The sequence below is a fragment of the Marmota marmota genome, unplaced genomic scaffold (genome assembly GCF_001458135.2).
Source record: "Marmota marmota marmota unplaced genomic scaffold, marMar, whole genome shotgun sequence".
Classification (NCBI taxonomy): domain Eukaryota; kingdom Metazoa; phylum Chordata; class Mammalia; order Rodentia; family Sciuridae; genus Marmota; species Marmota marmota.
The window spans coordinates 30,854,001-30,878,811 of NW_026000016.1; the positions used below are offsets into that span (position 1 = coordinate 30,854,001).

The window sequence follows — 24,811 nt, forward strand, 5'->3', positions numbered from 1 at the left end:
AGCCTAGGACCTGGAACATGCTAGTCAAGTGCTTTAACACTGAACTACATTCCTAGCCCATTTTCATTTATTTTGAGAAGGTCTCACTAAGTTTAATTTCTAGGCTGTCCTTGAACTTGTGATACCCCTGCCTCAGTCTCCAAAGTAGCATGTGCACCTCCATCATGTCTGTCTATCTATTTAGCTATCTATCTATCTCTCTATATACATAATATATATGTACATAATATATGTGTATATATGTTTGTTTGGTAGTAGGAATTGAAGTAGGAGCATTTTACTACTGAAATACATTCCCTTTTTATTTCTTATTTTGGGACAGGGTCTCACTAAGTTGCTGAGGATCTCCCTAAATCTCTGAGGCTGGCTTCAAACTTATAATCCTCTTGCCTCTTTGCCTGTGGAGTTGCTGGGATGATAGCCATGTGCCACTGCATCTGGCTATTGTTCTGCATTTTTAAAGAGACAGGCTGACCTGTTTAAAAGAACATGTAAATTTGATACTGGATACTGAGTACAGCAAATTTGGAGGTTGTGATCAGCTCAGTTATGACACCTTCTTGTGGCAGTGGTCACCTTTGATCTCTTTTGAGGAGTTCTGTGACATCATCCTTTCATTATAAGAATATAAAAAGCAACCAAGCACAGTGGTGCATGCACCTGCAATCCCAGCAGCTAGTGAGGCTGAGGTGGGGAGATCACAAATTCAAAGCCAGTCTCAGCAATTTAGACAGACCCTAAGTTACTTCGAGAGACCCTGTCTCTAAATAAAATGCAATAAAAGACTAGGGATGTTGCTCAGTGTTAAGTGTCCCTGAGTTCAATCTCTTGTACCCTCCCCCTGTGAAAAAAGAACTTAAAAAATAGGTTGAAGGTTTTGGGTCTAGCTCTGTGGTAGAGTGGTTGCTTAGCATGAGCAAGACCTTCCGGAATCAATGTTTTATACTAGAAAAATGTTAATCACAACAAAATTAAAACTAAGATGAATTGACTGTACACATTAGGTTGAGTATACATTCTGCATTGCAGGAGAGGAGTTGCCTTTCCAAAAAGATATCATCCCATCGAAGCTCAAAGCAATGGCTTTCTGCATACCTTGGAGGAGAGACATTTTACACATGCCATGATTTTCATTCATGTTTGTATTTCTATTATACACTTATTGTACTTTTTATACATATTTCAGAGTACACACTTATGATTACAGATGACTTGTCCCCCTATCATGAATAAGAGCATTATTTTGGGATTGTTAAAAGGGATTGTGTACAACCCAACACCTGTTGCTTTGGTGACATGCTCTGTTTGGTTTCTGTGGATTTAAACAGGCCACAAACCATAGTGGTATGGAGACAAGTTGAGGGATTTCTTTTTGAGGTGTTGAGAGATTCCATTCTCTAAAAGCAACCCTATCCTATCGCACAGCTGCCTTGTGCCATAAGTTTGACAACATCGAAAGACAATGCCAAGATCCACCTTATCCTGGCACCCCCAGGCTGCTGAGCCAGGCACTAGGTTTCCTTTCCCATCAGCAACAGTAGCAACAACAATAGCTACACAAAGAGCTCTTTCAGAAGATAGGGTTTTCATATTATATTTCTGTTCTTAACAACAGTCAGTAATTACTTTTAGAAGATTAGAGTTAGGCAGCCATGAATTATAGTTAAGAGCACAGGCTTTGGATACATGATGACTAGGTTCATATCCTGGCTCTGACTCTGGCTAGCTGTGGGATTCTTGGTGTGTTCTCTCTGCCTTAAAGCATCTCTCTGCCATATGAATGGGGTTCATATGTGTATAGGACAACGAAGAGTATCTGGCACCGTTAAGGTTTATCATTAGGTTCTTTGGCATTGATATCTAAGATTTCAGTAGTCTATTTAGAAAGCATTGGACTGGAAATCAGGATATCTAGTAGAGAAGGTTGAGCGATCTGTGGTTAAATCAGTATGTATTTACCCTTCTGTGGCCTACAAAAATAAGAGGGCTGGAGCAACTGGAACTCATTGAAGTCTAATATAAAACACATACTATAAATTGTATTCATTTCACTGACATAAATTTGTTCTGTGTCAAATGTTATATTATTGGTGAATTGCCTAGAGATTGAACCCAGGACCTCAAGCTTGCTAAACCAGTACAGCTCTTATTTATTTATTTGTTTGTTTGTTTATTAAAATTTTGGTGCCAGGAATTGAACCCAGAGGTGCTTAAACAGTGAGCCACATCCCCAGACCTTCTGTTTTTTTTTTTTTGTTGTTGTTATTTTTGAGACATGGTCTCACTGAGTTTCTTGGCCCATGGTAAATTACTGAGGCTGGTTTTGAACTTGCAATTCCTCCTGCCTAAGCCTCCTGAGCTGCTGGGATTTTAGGTGTGTGCCATTGTGCCTGGCTCTACTATATTTAGTAATTGAGAATTAAATACCAAAATGGGGGATTGAATTATAGAATCACTAAAATTCAAGTTGAAAAATAATTAATAATTTCAGAGGGTCATTATTTGACTACACACTTTGTTAGACACAGGAGGTTCTGAAGGATGTAAGTAACTACCCTTTAGGAATATGTACCTGAAAGGCTGCAGATGTAGCTCAGGGGAGAGTGCTTGCCTATCATGCAAGAGGCCCTGGGTTTGATCCTGAGCACCATCAAAAAATAAATAAAATAAAAATGTAAGACTAGGACAGTAGGAGACCAGTTTAATAGACATAAAGAATAATGCCTGTGCTCAGTACTAAGAGAAAGGCTCATCTGAAAGGTTAATGTGGGGAGAATGAGTGCTACCGGTAAGGACCTCTCCCAGGATCTTGTGAGCCATGGAGAGTTTCCTTGAAGACACGACAGTGGAAGCCCATGCAGAGGACCAGAGGGAGGAGGGTTCTGCTTTCTAGGAACTTCTAGACTTTAGTGTTGGTGTCAGACAAGGTGGCGGCCTTGGGAAAGGGGTAGAAATTGACCTGGGAATGCGGTAAGAGATAAGGCTGGGGTAAGATTTTTAAAGAGCTTTGCAAATGCTTTGCTCTGTTATAATCAGATTGCACCTGGTGATAGGCAGTGTATTAGCTCCAGTGCAGTGACAGAAGCGTTCACGGGGAGATGTGGCTGATATGCTGGAAATGCACTTCTCAGGCAATTTGGTCCTTTAACAAACGACTAAGTCCCAAAATTATACTTCTTTGTTTTGCCGACATCTATAAAACATAGCTATATACTCTCTGGAGTTGCTGGCAAGACCAAAAACAACAAAAAATTCTCTTTCAACTTCTCTGAGTGAGTGGCATGTTCATTTTTAGACCCATGAATAAATATGAAAAATATTTTTTTAAATGATATTCCCAAATATCAGATTTAGGGGGCTGGGGTTGTGACTCAGTTGTAGACCGATTGCCTTGCACATGTGAAGCACTGGGTTCAATCCTCATCACCACATAAAAAAAAATAAATAAACAAAATAAAGGTATTGTATTCATCTATAACTAAAATTTTTTTAAATGTGTTTAAAAAAATATGAGATTTAGGCTCTAGAGTCAAGGTGTATAATAATCAATGGAATTTTAAAATGTTTCCCTACTTTCTTCTCATGTTTTTCTCCTTTGTTCTCATAAGAAGAATAGACTATGTGATTTTAATATCTTTAGGTCATATAACTCTTACACAATTGTAAAATAGATTTGATTATTTCTCTTTTTTATTTATATTTTTCAGTACTTGAGACTGAACGTAGAGGTACTTACCACTAAGCTACATCCCCCAAGCATTTTACTTGTTTGTTTTGAGACAGGATCTCACTAAGTTCCTGAGGCTGGCCTTGAATTTGTAATCCACTTGTCTTAGCCTCCCAAGTTATTGGGATTACAGGTGTTCCCCCCTGTACTCAGATCTCAGTCCTTTTTAAATTTTTGGGACAGGGTCTGGGTGAGTTTCCTAGGTTGGCCTTGAACTTGGGATTCTCCAGCCTCAGCCTCTCCGTTGCTGGGGTTACAGGGATGCAGCCACCACACCAGACTCCTCTTTTGTACTTTAGCAAACTGAGAGTAATAAGACTAACTAATTCAAATTCACACAACTAAGTAAAATGGGAGAACTGGAATCTGAACTGATGTCTGCCATTTTCTCTTCCGCTTTTCTTTCTCCCTCTTTTCTCCTCTACTCCTTTCACTCACTCCTCCTCATATATCTTCCTGAACCCTATGCAAGGTAAATTCTTAATGATGGCCAGGGAATGGGTATATAAGAATTTTCCACCACTTTTTGTTTAAGGTGAACATGTACCATGTTATAGTTTAGTTAATAATGATTGAATTAAAACATAAAGAAATAGCCATGTTTACAAAGTCAGTGGAAACTAAGTCTAAAAATAATCTTATTTAAACTGGAAAAAAATAATTAAGGCTACATAATTTGTCCTCATTTTACAGCATTTGTTTTCTTGCTGTTTCTCATCCAATATAATGGGGATGTGTCATCTTCTGGCTAGATATTTTGTACATAGGGATGCTTTCAATGCTGGCCCAGCTGTGAATGCACTCACCCTTCTAGACAGTTTGCTGTGGGAAGGAAGCAGAGTGTGTGGTCTCCATGCAAGGCACATTGCTCAGGGTTAAGGAGCCTACCTGCTTATAGATTTCATTCTGGTCCCTTTCCCTATCAGGCAGGGCATCATCCATTCCCACTTGGCAGTTAGGCCTGGGCTTACCATTTAAAGCGTAGCAGTGTACTGCCATGCTCTTATGACTCTCAGAGGCTACATTTTTCTACACCTTTAAAGTATAGAATGTTAGAAAATTCTTTCTTTACCTACCTGTCTCCCACCTCATTTTTAGGGGGTAGAAGATTGATTGGCACAGGGGCAAAGAGCAGGAGATTTCAGAATAGCCCTAGGTATAAAATTGCTTTGATGAGAGCCTGGCAAAACCATTACCCTGATCTGGTTCCTCTCCTTCTGCCTCAGTGTGCCACGATCTGCACTCGGCAGGCTGTCCCTTTGGTCCCACACTGCCATTCCTTGGAATACTTGGGGGAATCATCTTTTAGAGCCTGAGATAGATTCTTGCAATAGTTCAGTAGTGGCAGATCTCTGACCTTTCAGGGTAGATTTGAAACTTAATAATGGGCAAAGATCTGCTGGCATCATGACATGTGATGAAGAGGACAGTCACAAGCTTTGGGTGAAAATGAGGTGTAACGTGACCCCATCCCTCCACTTTATAGTTTGTAAAGTGACTCCAGTGATAGTTCTGAAGGAAGCTTCTGAAAGATGTTTAGTGTAATCCTTTGGGCACAGGTATCATGTCCATGTGTAACTTAATTTGAAGTCTAGCTTTGGGCATGTTCTTTGAAAAAAAAATAGCCCCCTTAATCTATATGTGCATGCATGTAATTACTACATTTTAAAAGTTACAGATGCGTAATAAATTATTAGTTCATATTATGTAACCCCAGCTATAGATAGTATTATTTTCTGTTTTATGTGGAATGAGAAAGAAACAAAGAGTACTGGAGAAAAGAATGAAAAGTAAAGAAAGAGAAGTTGTATCTCTTTAAAAATGGGAAGGCTTTTAAGAATACAAAATAAAAGGTTTTATCTCGTGCTTGCTTGCTTTTTGTTTCATTTCAGGGAATTTAAGACAAAAATGCTACAGATTATTGCCTGCATGTTTTCAGTGTTCCGTAATTGTGTACCAAGGCAAATCCCATTATTTTTAAATCACTTAATGTTGAAAAACAATTGGATAAACCCCACTTGGAGTGCCCTGTGGGTCATCTCAAGCCATTTGGTTCTGTTAATAAAATTAAAACAATTGTGGGAAATATACAGATGCTTTCAAATTGGCTTTACAAAAGGAGGGCAACTCTGAGAAACCACATAAATCCAAATGCATCGTTACCGAGCAGGAATGATGTGAATCGGGAGTAAAGATCTGACATATATTTTTATTTTGAGATGCCACGCTAATTTACATCATTCAGCCCTTTCACTGCCAAACTGTAAAAGTCCATTAAGTGACTGAAAGGAATATACAAATTATCCACTGGCACTCCAGGCTGGAGTTTTACATACACCCTGTTATTCTATCCGCCAGCGAGCTGCAAGATTCTATTAAGCAGTAAGTGAGAAAATTATATTGCCTGCAAACTAATTGTACAAAAGACTCTGAAATAAGTAATCAGAGCCCGGGACTTTCTGAAAAGCCGCCAGGAGATATTATAAATTGCTCCATCATTCTTGTCAGCCTGGTTTAAAAACGGAGAGTTTCCATGTTGATTTGGTTTCTTCTGCAGCAGAGCGCACTACCCCAGCTATTGTCAAAACTGGGAAAATTCCAGTTGTGACATCAGTAGCTGCCCAGTTCAGTCCCTGGTGCCATCTAACAAATGTGTCCCAGAAAAATAGCAAGCTCTAATCCAAGAAAATGCCCTGTCTGAAATGAGAACCCTATACTGTGAACAATAACTCCTGCACCTTCCTGAATGACCGTCCAGTTACTGTTCACATTCCAAGTGCCCGCAGTTGCTATTGGAAATATTTTTGTCTAGTTTTCACTTTCATTGACTCAAGGAAAACAAGTGCCCCATAGAGATGTTATGGTCTACTGGGAGTAATGTCTTTGAACCATTACCAAAATAGATGTAACATTGTTATCCAGGTGCTTGGAGCAGCACATTTTTAGGTTAAAATGCCTTTTTTTTTTATTGAATAGAAAAAAAAAAAAACAAAACAGGGAAGGTTTTTCAAGGGCAGCATCTCCGTAGACTCTAACATGGATCAAAGACTTTGTGGGGTTGGGTGATCATAGCCAGCAACAATGAACCAAGTTACTCAATGGGAGGGCTTGGAAATGAGAGAAGCTTTCCTCCAGCAAATAAGTTATTTAGAATAATGTTGATTTGTTTTTCAACATATAGTAAACTAGAATTACTTAGTGAAATCAAGGTTATCATCCCTATGTGTCAAGACAACTTTATTGAAACAGAATGTTTGTGAAGAATACCTGGTCCATCACAAACAATTTCTGAATACTTAAGTCGAAAATAGATTTTTTTGTGTGTGAAAACATAAAGGAACACTGTGTTTTCAGTCCATTCACAGTAAACTTTTTAGAAAAATGTCATTGTGTTTCTGGTAGCTTTGGGAAGATTCCTTCACTCAATGTAGTCATTTATTCATTTTTCACTCCATAGTTCAAGCCTTTTTCCTCTGTGTGAAGAAGACACTGACTTTCCTAAGCATATTCTGTGTGTTTGTGAGAATGCATGTGTGTATCCATACATTCCAGCCCTGTGTCCAAAACCATGTCCAAAACTACACACATTCGTTGCTATGTCTTATGTCATCTTTGTGGACTATGCCAAAGATACAGAATTCCAGGCTTGTTGGTTAGCACTGAAGATTCAGCAAAGAATAAGGCAGAACTCCTTCATCAAGAATTTGTCTTAAGGCACTATTAAAAATTTCTCTGCCTTTACATTTCTCTTTTTCATTACAGGATTATGGAATACAGTAGCCAGAAAGGAAGTGAGAATACTTTTTTATGTGTCATATGAAACTCTTATGTGGCAATTGGACAATTTCCCTTCTGGTGTTTATTGTTTGTTTTTGTTCTGGGGATTGAACCCAGGGGAGTTTTACTACTAAGCTTTATTGCCAGCCCTTTTTATTTTTTTTATTTTGAGGCAGAGATTCACTAAATTGCTGAGGGTCTCACTAAGATACCAAGGCTGGCCTCAAACTTGAAATTCTCCCATTTCAGCCTCCCAAATTACTGGGATTACAGGCATCTACCCGTTCCCTTCTGTTTCTTGAAGAAATTAAAAAATATATACAATGATTCAAAGTCACTTTTAGATTTAGGTACTATCATGGAATCACTTCTAAATATTTCTTCAGTGTAGCTCCAATTTTTTTTTTTTTAAACCAGGTGTTGAACCCAAGAGTAGTTAACCACTGAGCTACATCCCTAGCCCCTTTTTTCTTTAATTTTGAAAAAGGGTTTCACCAAGTTGCTAAGGACCTTGCTAAGTTGCTAAAGCTGGCTTTGAACTTGCAATCCTCCTGCCTCAGCCTTTCAAGTTGCTATGATTATAGGCAAGAGCCACTATGCCCAGGAAATGTAGCTCCAATTCTGAGAGCACTTATTTTTTTAATGATAACAAGTATTAGAAAACCATAAAAATTACATATCGCTTTTAATACATTCATCTATGTTTTCAAATCTCATTTCTGTTTTGTTCTTACCCTGTTCATATCAGGATGTATTTTTATTTCCCTTAAAACCTCTTACAATTTTTTTCTTTTTTACTTTACTCTCTAGAGGGTTTTGCATATTTTTTATTTCCCCTTGATAATCTCTCCCTCTTTGTCCACATTGTTTTTGTCTAAGCTACTTTCAAGATTTCCAGGAAATTGGATTTCCCTCTACCTTTTTTGATCATTTGTGCCATGGTTTTCTGAGCATTCTTAATATTGTTTTCTAAAGGGATGTCCAAAGCTCTTGGTCCTGTGGCTCTTACTATATTACAGCACTATGATAAATGTTCATGATAATAATGACCTTGACATAACAAGAAAATACCAAGTTATTATAAGTATATGCTTCCACTTATATGCTACTTCTTGGTGGGAGATTTTAATAGGAATGAGAAATGGTCATTGTTCTCCAGCATCTCTCCATCTAGTAGACAATGTGTATGTGAAAAGGTCTAACAAAATATGCCCTTTCTCTATTGGATGAGAGTACCTGAAAAGATATGAGAACCAAGAAATCATTTTCTGTTAGGATGGTCTGAGAAGTTTTCATAAAAGATTTTACTGGAATTGGAGTTGAACATGGAGCCTTAGAAATAATTTTAAGAAGATAAAAGAGGCAGAGAGACATCATTCTCAGAGGGAAGTCTGAAGGACACATAGCAAAAAAAAAAAAAAAATGAATAAATCAAACTGGCTGCATCAGAAAGTTCATCTAAGGTAATAATTGTAATATTGCTATAAAAGTAGATGAGAGTTGGATTGGGAGAGAACTTTATTTGATAGTCTAATATTTTATATTTAATTCAGGAGGGCATAGGAATCTATTGATCTTTCTTTTTCTACCTTTTTTTTTTTTTTTTTTTGGTGTAGGGTCTTGCTTTGTTGTCCAGGTTGACCTTGAACTCATTACTCTCCTGCCTCAGTCTCCCAAGAAGTGATTTGAAATAATAATAATAATTCCAATTTCCTGTTATAATAATAATAATAATAATAATAATTATTATTATTATTATTGCAGAGATAGAGAATGAGCCAAAGGCTTTGCACATGCTAGACAAGTGCTCTACCACTGAGCTATACCCCAAGCCCCATATTGATTTTTTTGTTAAATTGGGGTAGTGATATGATGGAAAAGTCATAGTGAGAGGAACTAGATAACAGTGTGCAGCACGGTCAGAATGCGACAGAATGGAGGAGGTAGCTGTCCTGGTCCAGGGATGAGATCACTCGTGCTTGATTTATATTTGTCAGAAGTGCCTTGATGTGAAGGATGGGGATATAATTTCTAAGGAGGTAGAGGTACTAGTTTGGAAAGAAAGTTGATTGTGTTTATTTGTGGAGGTAGGTCATCTAGGAGAACTTTCCAGCTTGTGTAAGAACTTTCCAGTGCTCATGCCTCCAAATGGGAAAGTGGACAAAATATTACTTTATACCACTGTTTTAGGCACAAAAGAAAATAATTGCTGTTTAGCAAACAGGTTTTCTTCTTTCTGGTCCTTCTAAGCAGTCATTATTCCGTCTTTCCTAAGATGGCAAAGGCTCAGTTTTCTTTTTAAATAAATATAGAGAATGTCATAAAGAATGAAAGGATCTGCTAGTGGTACACTAATTAACCCTTAGAAAATTACTAGCAAGAGTCTTTTGATGCAAAATAAATTTTCAGGAATGGTTTAAGGATCTCTGCAGTGAAGAGTGGTTCATCTGATGCTCAGATTCAAAATCCTTTTATTTTCAGGCATGACCTAGCAAGTGTGGTTCCTTTGACTTATTCTTAGATTTCAGTGAGTGCAACATTATTAATATTTTGGAGAAAGGTGATAGTCAACGTTTCTGTCTATGGATTAACATCAGTTTTATTATTTAACCTCGTGTTAAAAGCAGTTGTTTTTATTATTATGTGTTCTAAATTAGCATGCTAATTTAGTCAGTTTTGATAGGCTTATCTCCAGTTATAATGCACAGTCTTTTTTTTTTAAAGTCATGCATACTTAACCAATTTTCACTAGTTATAAGTGGTTAGGTATTACTTCTTGTTGAATTAGCAGTTGCTGAGTAGTTGAGTCTGTACAATCCTGCAATCCACTAATGTGATATTTAATGAGGAGCCATCAGTCTGGAGAAAGGTAGTCAATATAAATCAGTGTTTACAAAGTGTGATTAACTCTGAAATATTTCATCAATGCTGTGGTCCCAGGCAGACTCTATGCTAATTACTAGAATCTTCGCATGTTTCAGGGGACTTGGAGGGACCCTGAGTATTGCAAACACGGAGCAGCAAAATTACAATTATGCTCGGACCGTCTCTGATGACAATTTATGCATTTGGTGTGATGACCTCCCCCTTCCCAAGAGGGCAATAAACAGAATGCATTTTCATTAAGATACTAATGCACTTAATCACAAGGGGAAAGGGTTAGGAAGTAGCGAAAGACCTTCAAGCACTATGTGACAGACCTGATAGGGCAGAGAAGCTTTATTTTAAAGGCAGTTTCTTTACAAAGCTGTGGGCAGCCCAGAGCACCTCTCATATAATGGCATTGTCTCAGACTAGGAAATATTTGAAGTTTGGATCTTCTTCTGATTGCATAGTTATCATTTGAAATGTGTAGGCACTGCCGCAAGTCATGCAAAGTCTAATATTAAGAATATAACTTCATAGTGGTTTATTCTTAATTATTACATTTTCAAGGAGCTTAAGCATTTGAAATTAATTATGCAATTTATGTAACAAACCCGATGATGATGTTCAGTGATGATGACCATCATCATCATCATCATCATCATCATCACTAAACATTTACTGAGCAAAGAATTTATTTTATGGCTCTGGTAGCTAGTAAGTCTTGCAGGTAGAACTATGTAATCCCTGTCCCTTGCCTGTAGGAGCTTGCCATATAGCTCCACATTAACCTCCTGATCATTTTGCACTGGGAAGTTTATGTTGTTCAGTGTCAGGAAAACAATCAGTCTGATGAATCAAAGTGCCAGTCACCTTTGTATCCAAAGGTTCTAAATCAGTGTGCTTTGCTCAGGTGGTCTTTGTTTAGTGATCCTCTCCTGTGTCCACCCATGCAAAGTGATAATCTTCCAGAAAGTTAGGATCCAAAAGAAATTTCAAAGAAGACTATTATCATAAAATCCTGATTTTACACTTAAGTTTTTGAAGAGCTTCATCATATGCCCCCTAGTTGTGCAATGCATCCTCACTGGTAGTAGCACAGTATCCAGATTCATGTCATTTCTTATGTTCCCAACAAGATGAAACTCCTGTGACTTTGGGGGAAGGAGGGAGCAGAAGTGACAGAGTTGACATTTTCTTGGGGATGCTAATATCTCCAGGGTCTTGCAAGTCTAACAGCTTCTTTTCTTCCAACTTTGTGTTTTAGGTAATATAGAATATAGCTGCCCTGCCACGAACGAATGTGAAATCACAAAGCGCAGACGTAAATCCTGCCAGGCTTGCCGCTTCATGAAGTGTCTAAAAGTGGGCATGCTGAAAGAAGGTAAGGCACTTCTTTAATGTCCCTATGCTTTAGATTTGAGGGGATGGGATTTGGAGGTACAGGGAATCCCACTAATTTTAGAAAAACTAGAAAAGATGGGGTAGCAGTACCCAATACGCCTTCTTGGCCCCTAAACTTTCTGATACGTCATCGCTAACTGCTTGACATTAACCAGAAGGACAAGGTAGGACACATCTGATTTGCAGTTGAACACACAAGGTATGTTTCACAGTCCTGGTCTTGTCTACTTTACAGTTTGCAGAAGGAAAGAGATGAAGACAAACAATCAACTGATGTCTTTTTGCTTTTTATGTCATCAACAGGTTCATAGATTTTGTAAGATTTGTTCTAATTAATTATACATGAGAGTAGAATGCATTTTGACACATTATACATAAATGGAGTATAACTTTTCATTCTTCTGATTCTGCATGATGTAGAGTTACACTGGTCATGTGATCATATATACATATAGGATAATCATGTCCAATTTATTCTACTATCCTTCTTACCCTCATACTCCCCTCCCTTCAGTCCCCTCTGTCTAGACCAAAGTACCTCTGTTCTCCCCCACCCCACCCCTCATTGTGAATTAGTATCCACATATCAGAGAAAACATTCAGCCTTTGGTTCTCTTGAGATTGGCTTATTTTGCCTAGCATCATATTCTCTAGTTCCATCCATTTACTGGCAAATGCCATAATTTCATTCTTATTTAAGGCTGAGTAATATTCCATTGTGTATATTTACTACAATTTTTTAAATCCATTCATCTGTCAAAGGGAACCTAGCCTGATTCCATAGTTTAGCTATGGTTCACATATTTTTTAAAAAATTAATCTTGGGTTTAAAATACTCTTTCTTTTTTTCCAACCTATTTTCTACTAAAAAGGGTTTGTGATATGATATTAAAATGGCTTTCCATTTGTTTTCAGTCAGAGATAACAACAGACACAAAATATTAACAGTGAACATGTATCCCATGTTAAACAATTTGCCTAAGCTTACCCAGTTAGTAACAGGTGGTGCCAGGAACTGAACCCATGGATTGCTGGATGCCTTTCACCTATTCCGCACATCCAAGGACCTGAAATATTTGTATATTTCAGCATGTTTATCAAGACTGACATTTCAGCTTGGAGATAGAGAAAAATTGTTTTTTTCTTTAAAAGACCTACTTATTAGTCTTTTATTTTTTTTAATGTGTCTCTGTGTGCTTTGGAGATATGCATTTTACATATCTCATTTAGACCTTTCTGTTTCCTCCTCTTCAGAAAATGTACCAGAGTTTAAAATAAATATGATAATTTGTAAGTAACAAAGAAAAAATATGGTAAAGTTTGGAAAAATTAGGTTAATTAAATATAAATACCATTGCATCATAAAATATGCTTTGTTCCTGCAATTTACCTTATTAGGTATATTTTGTTGTCACTGGATATCCTCATTTTTTTTATACGTTTAAGTCCACATAGGCCCAAGTGTTAGTTGAACTTGAGCTTTGGGTGTGTTATTACTAGATCTCATAATTTTATCCAGTTTCTTTCAGTTCCAATTTCCTGTGTGCTATGACATACAAGGATTAGTGGATTAGATTATATTCCAGTACATGGAATTTATACCATATCTGTCTGCCTCTTATTTGTCTACTAGGAACAATGAAGACCCTCTTGAATTCTTCTTCAGTTTTGCTTACCTCTTGAAAAAGGAGCTATAAACAAACATATAACTTTATAATTAAAGCATCTTGAAAGGTGATCAACATCCATTATCAAGCAAAAGATAAAGTAAAATGCAAACTGTCCCATGGATGACTCAGTTTATATGTATGTCTATAGGGGTGGCGGAGAGGGACATGGAAAGCAGAAAGATTAGAGAAGGTACTACACTGTGTTGGTATAGGCATGGAGAAGTAAAAAGAGGGAAGATTGGTGTGAAGGTTACACTGGTGAATAAATATGAGGACGGGGATCCTTTGGCACTGTTAGGATTTTTCACAGTTAACATGTTTCGCATTTATCTTCTGTTTGCTAAATATTATTAAGATCCTCCCATGTGCCAGAGGCTACTCTAGGTGCCAGTGACATAAAAATGAGGAGACCAACTCCGTTACTCTCACTAGTGAGAATTTATATGAAAATAACCAAAGGACCATTATTGACAAAGGCACACACATACATAAAACTCAACAACAATCTAACCCATAAGACAAAAAAAGTTTCCTTTTAGTTACAATGATGGCAATTTCTTATTATGGTTGAGGTAGAAAACCTTCTTAGCTACTGCCTTAAACCGCATCTCAGGGTGATGAGCAAAGGGCAATTCAGAATGTAGAGTTGACCCCAGCCTCACACAAAGCAAAATCTAATTCAGAATGTAATAATAAGTGGTAGGCATTTTTTTGGTCTTCATTATATTTATATTGCTACTTTGTTAGGCAGTAGAGATTTAGACTAAACTGATTCTTAAGAAAAGTTTAGTTGAGGGATGATTTTTTTTTTTTAAAAAGCAAATCAATTGTTTTAAATGTTATAAAAGAAATCTGTATGTGTGTGTGTGTGTGTGTGTGTGTGTGTGTGTGTGTATCCTACATAAAAGTGTCCTAGATTTGGAATCCCCCCTCCAAAAAAAAACACTAAAGTACATGGAAACTCCCCTTTATTTCTAGGAAGATATATTTTTTTTATTAGTTTTATTTTACCACTGTAATTTACTCACCTGATTGTCCTTCTAAGTCTAAACAGAAGAATAAAAAAAATATTTTCCCTTAAACAATTTTTCCAGTTGTAGCTTTTAAGAGGAGCACTCCTGAAGGGTGGCAAGAGTGAATGGAGAGGTGTGAACTATGTTTAATTAAACATTGTTGGTGAAAGTAAACGGGGATCTGCTTATCTATAATTCACACCTCTTCAGTTGCTGTTATCAAGCCTTTAGAGGATCTGTTTTCAAGGGAATTGCTGCTATTTCTGATATGCTCAAATAATAATTCATTTTCCTTTACTTGTTTCTGTCCACTTGGATAGCAAAATCTCAGTTCTCTAAGCCTCACTTCCTCCTCCTCCAAACAGAAAGGTTGGGGTAGTTATAAGTAAATATGGTATATTCTTTTCTCTTTTGTACTTAAAAAAAATGCAGTGAAATATTGCTTTACACCCTGCATATAAATGCACAATTATGTTTGGCCATCTCCTTGGCCCAAGACTTGCTTTCTAAGCCTGGAGAGAATGATACCGTCTTAAACGTATCTTTATGGATGTAGAGGGATTTCAGTCCCACGCAGTATGTCAGAGATCATGATGTAGTAAATCTATTCAAATGTAAACCTGTTCAATTCAATTACCAGTCCATAATAAAATTTGCTGCTACAACCCCCGTGTTGACCACAGCAGTCCATACAGGCTGATGGCACAGCGGGTCTGGAAATTGACAGATAAAATCTATTTAAACAAAAAAAAAAAACAGCATTAGTTCTAGAATCTGAAATGAAATCAGATTTCAACAGCGTTGATGGGAACCTTCTTTCCTTTCACAGGTATTTTTATTCAACTCGCCAAATGCATCCTAGATAAAGGGCTGCCTGAGGGAAATTAAGTTTTCATTAAAAAGGTGGTTTATAGAAAGCTGAGACCTGTCCCATTTTATAAATAATGATTCTTAGTTATATTGAGTGGCATTTCTCCTAATTGAGGAATATCCTTTTGAGAAGCTGAGTACAGTTTGGAGCGTGAAAGGGAAGTGATGGCTTAGTGGGCAAATTCCAGTTGTATCTCCAAGTGCAGAATTAAATCCTTATTAGTTACGCCTTCTCATTTGCCAGCACCAGAATTAATATCTGAATGAATGAATGATATTTGATTTTAATGTTAGCATTTTTAACTTGTGCTTGTGTGTATGTGTGTGTGTGTGTGTGTGTGTGTGCATGAGCGCATGTGCTGCTGAGAATCAAACCAAGGACCTCCCACATGGTAGGCAAGCGCTCAATCAAAAATTTATTACCTGTTAAAGCAAAATCAAAATAAACAAACAAAAATCCTCAGAAAACCAAATTAACCAAACAAAATCTCTCAATGGACAGTTGTGTTGGAGAAAACAACATAATGTCACACCATCACAAAACTTTCAGAAGTGCTGTTAGCAAACAATAATTCATTCAAGTCCAAGTGGTGGGACCATTCAGCATCCTGAAACATGCCCTCATCTTTCTCCCTGCTCTACTTTGCTGGTAAACATCACGAATGATGGGCCGGCATTATTTTTTCAGCATTATACCATACTGTATGTCAGAGAAAACCCATCTATTACTTGATATCTGGTCTCAACATTCCCTTTTCATTTTTTTCAGGTATTGCTTATTTGAAGGAAAAAACAAGAACTAATCAAGGTGTACCTATAAATCTGGTCAAGATTTATTTTTATTTTGATCTCTCTCCTTGGTTATTTAAAGGCTACTATAGGACATACTGGTTCAGTTTTCTCTTTGTCAGTAGCAAACAGGGACATTTTATGAAAGCAATAATTATTTTATGTAGGTATAGAATTCACTGATCAGAGAACTGAAGGACATTTTGATATTTACTGGCACAGTGGGTTTCACTTTGGCAACTCAAGTGTTTTTCTCCTAAACTATTGCAGGTGAGCAAAAGAGTTACATTTAAGCATAACATTGTCTGTTCCCTAGCCCGGTCAGCTTCCATGAAAAATGTAGATGAATCAGGCAACAGAAAGGACCAGTTTAATTATTTTGTGCCAAAAAAGTGTGGCATTTACTTGCCTTTAATTTTTTTTTTTTAATGCAAAACCAGGGATTGAACCCAGGACCTTGCCAAGGGAGGCAAGCACTGTATCCCTGAGCCATATCACCAGCCCTCTACTCATCTTTAAGAAACTGCTACTTGACTTTTCTAATCTTCATTTTTCACCATCTATAATATGATGATATCAATAATAGTATTTACAAATGAAGTGTTGTGAATATTGAATAAAATATTGTGTGGGTCTGGACATATAGCTCAGTGGTAGAGCATTTGCATAGCATGTGGAAGACCCTGGTTTCAGTCTCCAGTAAGATACACATAAAGAAACACACAGGATATTCCAGGATAGGTGTTTACCATGCCATGTGACCTAGAGTGAGGACCAGTTCAAAATTAGCTACTGTTGCCAAAGGCAATAAGAGTCAGCTAATTTTGATCTGGTAAGACTTTTGTCTTACTGTCAGGATTTGCATGTCAGATACAAACCCTGGACCAGAGTCAAGTTTGTAACTTCTCTAAGCTGAACTTGTTTAATGAAAACTATTGGGGTAAAAACAGAGTTACAGCATGGACATAGTCTGGAACATGGTGACCAGGAGATAGGATGAGTTAGAATCTGGGTATCATAGATATCGGATCAACTTGCTGGACCAACCCAAGGTCTTATAAAATTTATTATGCTTTGACAGCCCCAGTGACCTCCAAGGTTCTTTCCAAAGTTTTTTTTTTTTTTTACAGAAGTACATCAATAAGTGAAAATTTGTTCAGAAATTTACTCTTCAATATGTGTACCTTCTGTCAAATGATGAAAAACAACAGCATAGAAAGAGAAAAGGGGACTTTAGCCCAAGCACAAGTTTTCACCAACAATGTTAGAGGTGAAGAATGCTTCAAGCTAGTGATTTAGCTTCAGAAAGAATTTATTCCTTTATCTGAAAAGGAAAAGGAGGAGGAAGAAACAGCAGCATCCCACTTGGAGGTAAAAAAATCACAGAGTAGAAATAAATTTAAGTAAATCTCAACAAATAGTAATTGAGCTTACCCACAGATCTGGCAAAATATTATGCCTTAGCTTTTAATTCCAATTTTTCCACTATTTGGCACTGTGATTTTTAGCAGGTCTATTGGGCTCTAAGAGTCTTCATTTCTATATGTGCAGGGAAATGGACTATATTCTTTCTATATGGGAATCATGCCAGTTATATTTAAAAATGACAGAATGCCTACAGAAACACCATACTAATATATGACATGAAGGTACCATAGAGAAGATGATGATGATGATGATGATGATGATGATGATGATGATGGAGGAACTGTAACATAAACTGTGGTTTGATAGACATGGATAGTGACTCTTGCTATTTTGTAAATTTTGCCTTAACTGACAACTCCATAAACTTTTTACTTTTGTAGCTTAGCAGGAAATATTATATATATCAGAGTTAAGTGAGGGTTGAAGAAGCACTAGAGCAATTAATTGGTATGTAAATACTTAGGAATTGAAGTATTGATTATATATTTTGCCTGTGTTTGAAAAATGTTCACTCTTTATTTCCTCACATTTTCTATCTACCATCTCTGTCAATGTATTGAAGTACAGTCAATATAGTTTTATTTCTGTGGGCATCTGAAATCTCATGGATTAGTCAAATTTTATTTGAAGTTCTGTTATTACATTTTTAAAATAAAAATCTTGACAATAGCAGGAGAGATGAGAAAGCCTATTTAATTTTAAATGCCTTGTAAATATTTGCTATGGGGAGGAATAAGTTGTTAAATAACATAGTTATTATGTATTTATAGATATCCGTCCTTGATTTTGATATATGATTTGACATCTTCAAAGTGTTTCTATTACAGAAGTGATCAATGCTATCTATACTTATTTTCCCCCACCTTTTTTGTGGGGGGTACCAGGGATTGAACTGAGGGGCACTCAACCCACTGAGCCATATCCCCAGCCCTATTTGGTATTTTATTTAGAGATAGGGTCTCACTGAGTTGCATAGTGCCTCTCTTTTGCTGAGGCTGGCTTTGAACTCATGATCCTCCTGCCTCAGCCTCCTGAGCTGCTGGGATTACAGGTGTGCACCAGCCACTTCCTCCACTTTTAAAAGTCTAAAAATATTAATTTCAGATTCCAGGTAGAAAATTGGAATAATATAGTAGAACTGTGATCCTTACCTTCAGGGTATAGTAAAAACAGGTTGGGAATCAACATTTTCAGTAAGTCACTATTTAATGTGGAAAGGATACAGGGTATTCATGTTTAACAATCACATTCAGTACAGAAAAGTGGGACTCTGGGTGTTTGATTCTAAGCATATAAGGAATCCAAGGTTCAGAGAATTTAGTGACTTGTCCCAGGTCCCACTGTAGATAAAGAGGGGACAGAATTGAAAGTCAGGTGTGTTACATTCCTGGGTCCATCTTCTATCTTTATTAAGCTTGATGTAGCCTCAGCAAAATAAGGAATTTTTTCTGCTCCATACTGGGATCACATGCACGCATCTCATTAGTGACTGGAATTAGTTATTTGGGTTTGGAATTAGGAAAGGGTACTGGAGATTCCAGGAATCAGCCAAATTAATGGGTCTAAGCAAGAAGATTAAGCCTGAGGTATATATATATAAGTGGTAGACATTCAGAAGGGAATTGGTCTTAGCATTCCAGTCTGAGGAAACTGGCCCCGTACCTGGAGTTTAATGGAGCCTCTGAAGACACAGATAATGATGGAGATCAGTGCAGGAAAGGTCTTCACTGGATCAGTAAGCGGCCCAGAGTATTTTTTTATAGATGGTGAGTTCAAGTCTGTATCAGGAGCTGGGAGGTCAGTGTGGCAAAGTTGAAGACACTGTCTGAAAAGGATCCTGTCAACTATGTCTAGCTTAAATCCTTAGGCCTGATGTCTTAAATCCATCAAAATTGCCTGTCTCTGTGTAATAGAAGGTCCTTAACTTTTTCTCTGACTCATGGATTAATAAGACTGACTTAAAATTTAGGAAATCTTTGAGTAGAAGAAATGGTAGGAATATGGAGGGTTAGGCAACCTCTCTTCTTCCACAGTAGAGGATTATCTGTCTAGAGGTCCTGTTTATTCTGAGCTATCTCATTACAACCCACAGGATATATGTCCTATTTCTACCTTTTAGAGATGGCAGCTGTGTGTGTGTGTGTGTGTGTGTGTGTGTTCATATACATGAAAGAGAGCACAAATTATACATTTACTCATTTAGCTGCTATTCTCTCTCTAGCCAGTTGTCCTGAGCCCCCAGGATATAAAGAAAAACTATCTCAGAACTGTTTTGCTGCAACCACAGCTTGAGTCCTGATTTCTGTATGGCACTGGGAACTCTGAGAGTCTTCTGGGTTTACCCTATCAGCAGGGGTAGCAAAGAGCAACTTACTTGTCTAATTACCCTTCTGTTTCATATTTCCCATTTTCATAAAATGGTCATTTAAAGGGTGTAGCGTTTTCCAGGTAGGCTCCCTTTAAAAAATATAAAGCAACTCAGTTCACTTAGGAACAAGTGGATTTGTTTTTGCTTACTTAAGAACCTGCTTCTTAATTTATTCGGAACAAAATCTCTTTTGTAAAAAATGTCTGAAGAAGACATTGCCAAGGTGATATTTTTTTCTTCTTCTCAGTATCATTATGATGCTAAGTCAAAAACAGAAATTATTGGTAGCAAAATTTGGGTTCCTACTGCCTTCAAAAAGCAGAACAAAGAAAAGGAGAAAGCTTTAATGGTATTCAAGGAAAATATTTCTGTGTTAGGTGACAGTTAATAGAACTGCGTTGACCTCACTGGTATTTCTTGCACTCTCTGTTGTAATATTATTCTAAGAAGTTCCCTCATTAATGCAGAGCATTAAACAAAATTCCCAAGTTATCACATAAGCAATAGCAAAGAGCAACTTCTTTGTGAGCTTTGTCTTGACATTAAGCCATTTGGGAATGTATTTAAGGTGCCACAAAAAGTTATTTCATGTACAGATACTGCATTAGTAGATGGTGGCTTTTTCATGTTTTGTTGATATGAAACTTGAATAGTATGTTTCAAAATGAATAGCCAAGATTCTGAAGGTAAGACTAATAACACATTCTTGGGAGTTTAATATGCATTAGGCTGTGTACTTTAGTTGGATTTTTATTTTTGTTAATCCTTACAATGACCCCCAACGAGTAGATAGTTCCCCACTTTACAGAGGAAATAAAGCTTAGAGAGATTATGTTTGTGTTTGTTAACTTTTCACAACTGTGACAAAACACTTGAGAAAAATCACCTTACGGGAGAAATGATTTATTTTGGCTCCTGGTTTCATTCTGTGGTTGACTGGTTCCATTGTTACTGGGCTGTGGTGAGGCAGAACATCATAGCAAAGGAGCATGGTAGAGCAAAGCCGCTCACCACACAGCAGCCAAAATGCCAAGAAAGAGGCTAGGGGTAAGGAGTTGTCCTCAAGTATACACCACCCTTTTCAACTAGATCCCTCCTCCTCTGTTTCCACCCCTCCCCAGTATTCCATTCAGATGTGAATCTATCAGTGGATGAATCTACTTATGAGGTCAGAGCCTCATGATCCATTGCCTTCCCCAAATACCCACCTCTGAATATTGCTACATTGGGGACCAAATCTTCAACACAAGGTTATGGAGGGGTATACTGAATCCAAACCATGACAGTAATACTTGCTGAATTTCTCCCGGTACGTGAGGAAGTTTAGATTCTATAGCAGGTGCTTTGACTCTGCTGCCTATACTCTGTATTTGCGTAATACAGTTTCTCCATGTGAACTATAGGAATATTCTAATACACATTTGGTTTGGCATTCTTCATAGGCTGTGGACATCCTGAGATGGTGAGCTCTAGAAAGTTTAATTAGTACCTTCCAGATATTTTTCTTTGAACCAAGACTCTCTTCAGTGCTTCAAGTTCCTCACCTTATGTCCAAAAATAAGTGAACTGTGTGGGAAGGCAGTAAGTGACCTGACATTGTGAGAGATATTTTAGGGAACAAGTTCAAGTTTCATATTAGGATGAGACTAGATCTTTTATGTTGATTTCTCACTCTGAGATTCTTGTTATCCCAACAGAACTTTTGAAATAACTTTTTATCCCCCTTTCCTTTGTGGCACTGGGGATTTGAACCCAGGGCCTCATGCATATAAGCATTCTTACCACTCAGCTATACCCCCCCAGTCAACTTTGGAATAACTTAACAGTTACAAACAACGTGAATAAACATCAGCAACACTCAAGGTGTTGAATTCCTACAAATTCTATTCTATTCTATGTTTTTGTCAAACAGGTTAAGGCATTTTGATAAATACAAATAGGAACATGGAGGAAACTTTTGCCTTGTGGCATAATTTCATGCTGTGGCTCAGTTTTTAGGAAATGAACTTCAGAGCAACATTTCTTCTAAGTTGTGGCTTTGTAGGGAGGGATGAATTTAATTCACTGACTTGAGCATCATCTGCCCCAATGTTTTGAGGATGTGGCTGTAGCGTGACACTTGGATGGTGTTTTAGTCAGCTTTTCATCACAGTGGCCAAAATACCTGACAAGAACAATTCAGAGGAAGAAAAGTTTCTTTTGGCTTATGTTTTCAGAGGTTCAATTTACAGTTGGCTGTCTCCATAGCTTTTGGCCTGAGGTGATACAGAACATCAGAGTGGAAAGGTGTGGCGGAGGAAAATTGCTCAGGATGTGGCAACCAGGGAGCAGAGAGAGCAAGCTCCACTCACCAGGGGCAAAATATAAAACCCAAAGCCATGGCCCGAGTGACATACTTCCTGCTACAACCTACCTATTTACAGTTACCACCCAGTTAATCCATCAGTGGATTAATCTACTGATTAGGTTGTAAGTCTTATGAGCTAATCGTTTCACCTCTGAAAATTCTTCCACTGTCTCACATACAGCTTTTGGAGGGACACCTCATATAAAAACCATGACAGGTATTATAGCATTACCCATTTTATAAATGGTGATAATTAAAATACTTATATTTAAACATTTGTCCATGATTCTATTTATAATCCATGTGGGTTCATGGATCATATGTTCCCTGTGTCGTCCTGGATATTTGAAACAATTTTATATATATATATATATATATATATATATATATAAAATCACAATTGCATTAGAATGAGGTAGATAAACTCTTGCATGAGCGAACCAAATATAACACAAAGAATTCTTTCAACTAAATAAATTTCCCTTCCCCACATGAGTGTTACAGAGGACAGAGACTGAAATTATAAGAAATAGGTATTTTAGCTCCCTTCCTCCTGATTTACTTGGAATACTAATAAAAGTTAATCATTTATTTGATTGTCCCCATTTGTCATTTCCATTTGCGAACTTCAAATAGGAAGCCAGCGTTTAACTAATATGGTACAAACTTTTTATTCCTTTTGAATCGTACAAAAATCCTTATGGATTTAGCCCCAAGGGAGGGAAACCTGCTTCAACATTTGCTCAGGCATTCGAAGTCCAGTGACAGCACAGTAAGTGGCAAGGGATGAGGAGGAGAGGCCAGAACATTTAAGACTCCAATGTGGATTTTTTTTCCCCACCTGTCTCCAAAAAACAGAGTTTTGTTCTTTGTCACAAATAAATACATCAATGTATTGATATTTATGATGTCCTGCTTAAATTTAATGTCAAGGAATTCCGGTATACATTTGAACTGAGCCTTTTTTAGTGAAGTGCTCATTTGGGCCCCCTTCCTAACTTTTTACCTTTTTGGTTAACACTGTGTGCAGTTTCAGCTCCTTCTCTGTTATATATTAGACACGATTCTGTTCATCCCTTAGTCTCCTTCAACTGAAAATGAGCACTGGTCCTTCCTTGAGATATCATTCTATAGTATGCTCATGTTTCTCTCTCCTGCTTAGTAGGTTGAGGAGCCACCAACCAGCTTCCCTAAGGCAAGCTGTCTGCAAAGGAACAAGCCAGCTGGCTTGGCCAAGGTTGATCAATGATGAGAGGCAGGCTGGGTTCCAGGTTCACAAAAGCCACTCAGTGGAGAGTAGGTCAGCGGCTTCCCCAAAGCCAATTAGCTGGCAGAAGTCTGAGGGGCCTGGTGCTAGCCAAATTCCCTGAGCCTGATGGCACTAGTGGGGAGTCCATCCTTGGGCTTCCTGGCAAACTAGACTTAAGTGAATGGCAGATTGTGCTTTTTGAGAGCCAGTGTGTCTTTGTGGCTACTAGAACAAATATCGGGGACCTGCCACTCCCACCGAGCATGACCCACGTAGACTGCATAGCTCAGGCCTAATAATACCTGACCCTTAGGTGTGATGGGCTTCAGCAGATTATCCACGTTGTGAAATTATTTTTTTTAACCTTACTTCAGCTGAAATGCTTTTTGATGTTGACACACATATGAATCATGCCATTAAAAGAAGTTAACATGGAAATGGTTTTAGGGACAGCAAGCATTCTAGAGAACTTTGACAGGAGCTTTAGGATTTCTACTCTTTAAAAAGGCTTCCTTGTAAGTTATTCTTCTTTTATGGATGACAGTCTAGGATGAAATGGGACCTATGGCCACACCCAAAGGCAGAGGTTGTTAGCAGTTGCCCTGGGATCAACCTATTTCTCCAGAGATTGTTTGTTTCTGGGGTCACAGTCTCTATTCTGTTTAGCTCAAAGTATTAAATTTTCATCTATGAAGTCTTTTCTACATAGGCTGCTTAATCATAACTTTAATATGCCTGGACTATTAAAGTCTCTAGGTATCTTGGGGATGTGGAGAATTTAAGGAGCACAATATGTCAAAATGACATAATGTACACTACATAGCTTAACTCAGTATATGTTTCTAGTTAGATCTAGCTGCCGTTCTAACTTCAGTTTTGTGTCTCCGTTCAAGACAGCACATTGCCCACTTAGGAAGTCAAGTCCATTTACTTGGCTCTCTCTCTCAGTTCTCAGCTATAATAAGTATTTTTCTTAAGGCCACCTGAGCCCTTGCTTAACAGCTTTTCTCTAGATTATCCAATTAATATTCAGGATCTAAGCTGCTCCCTCACGTATAAATTTTGGAACACATATCACTTCTTCTTTCTCTGCTGAGCCCCCTCTTTTTTTCTTTAATTTTATTGTTCTAGTAGTTTCCTCCGAAAGCCAGATTTCTTCACAGCTTGGTGATTCCCAAGCTGCGATCTCTATAATTATTCCCTCTCTACCCCCACTTCCCATGGACACCTCTTTACTCGCTTAGACATTTAGTCTCTTAGACTCTAGGCCTATTAAGTCTCTTCAGCATCAACATTATCATAAT

At 37.6% G+C, this 24,811-nt stretch overlaps 1 protein-coding gene across 28 annotated transcripts in view; it reads left to right on the top strand.

Annotated features, from left to right (window-relative positions):
• Positions 1 to 24,811, top strand: part of Esrrg (estrogen related receptor gamma) — a 592,284-nt gene that overhangs the window by 426,171 nt on the left and 141,302 nt on the right. For all 28 annotated transcript variants that reach the window (XM_048809368.1, XM_048809360.1, XM_048809366.1 and 25 more), the window contains one exon: positions 11,637 to 11,753. In XM_048809368.1, coding sequence (XP_048665325.1) covers positions 11,637 to 11,753 — 117 coding nt within the window. The remainder of the gene's footprint in view (positions 1 to 11,636; positions 11,754 to 24,811) is intronic.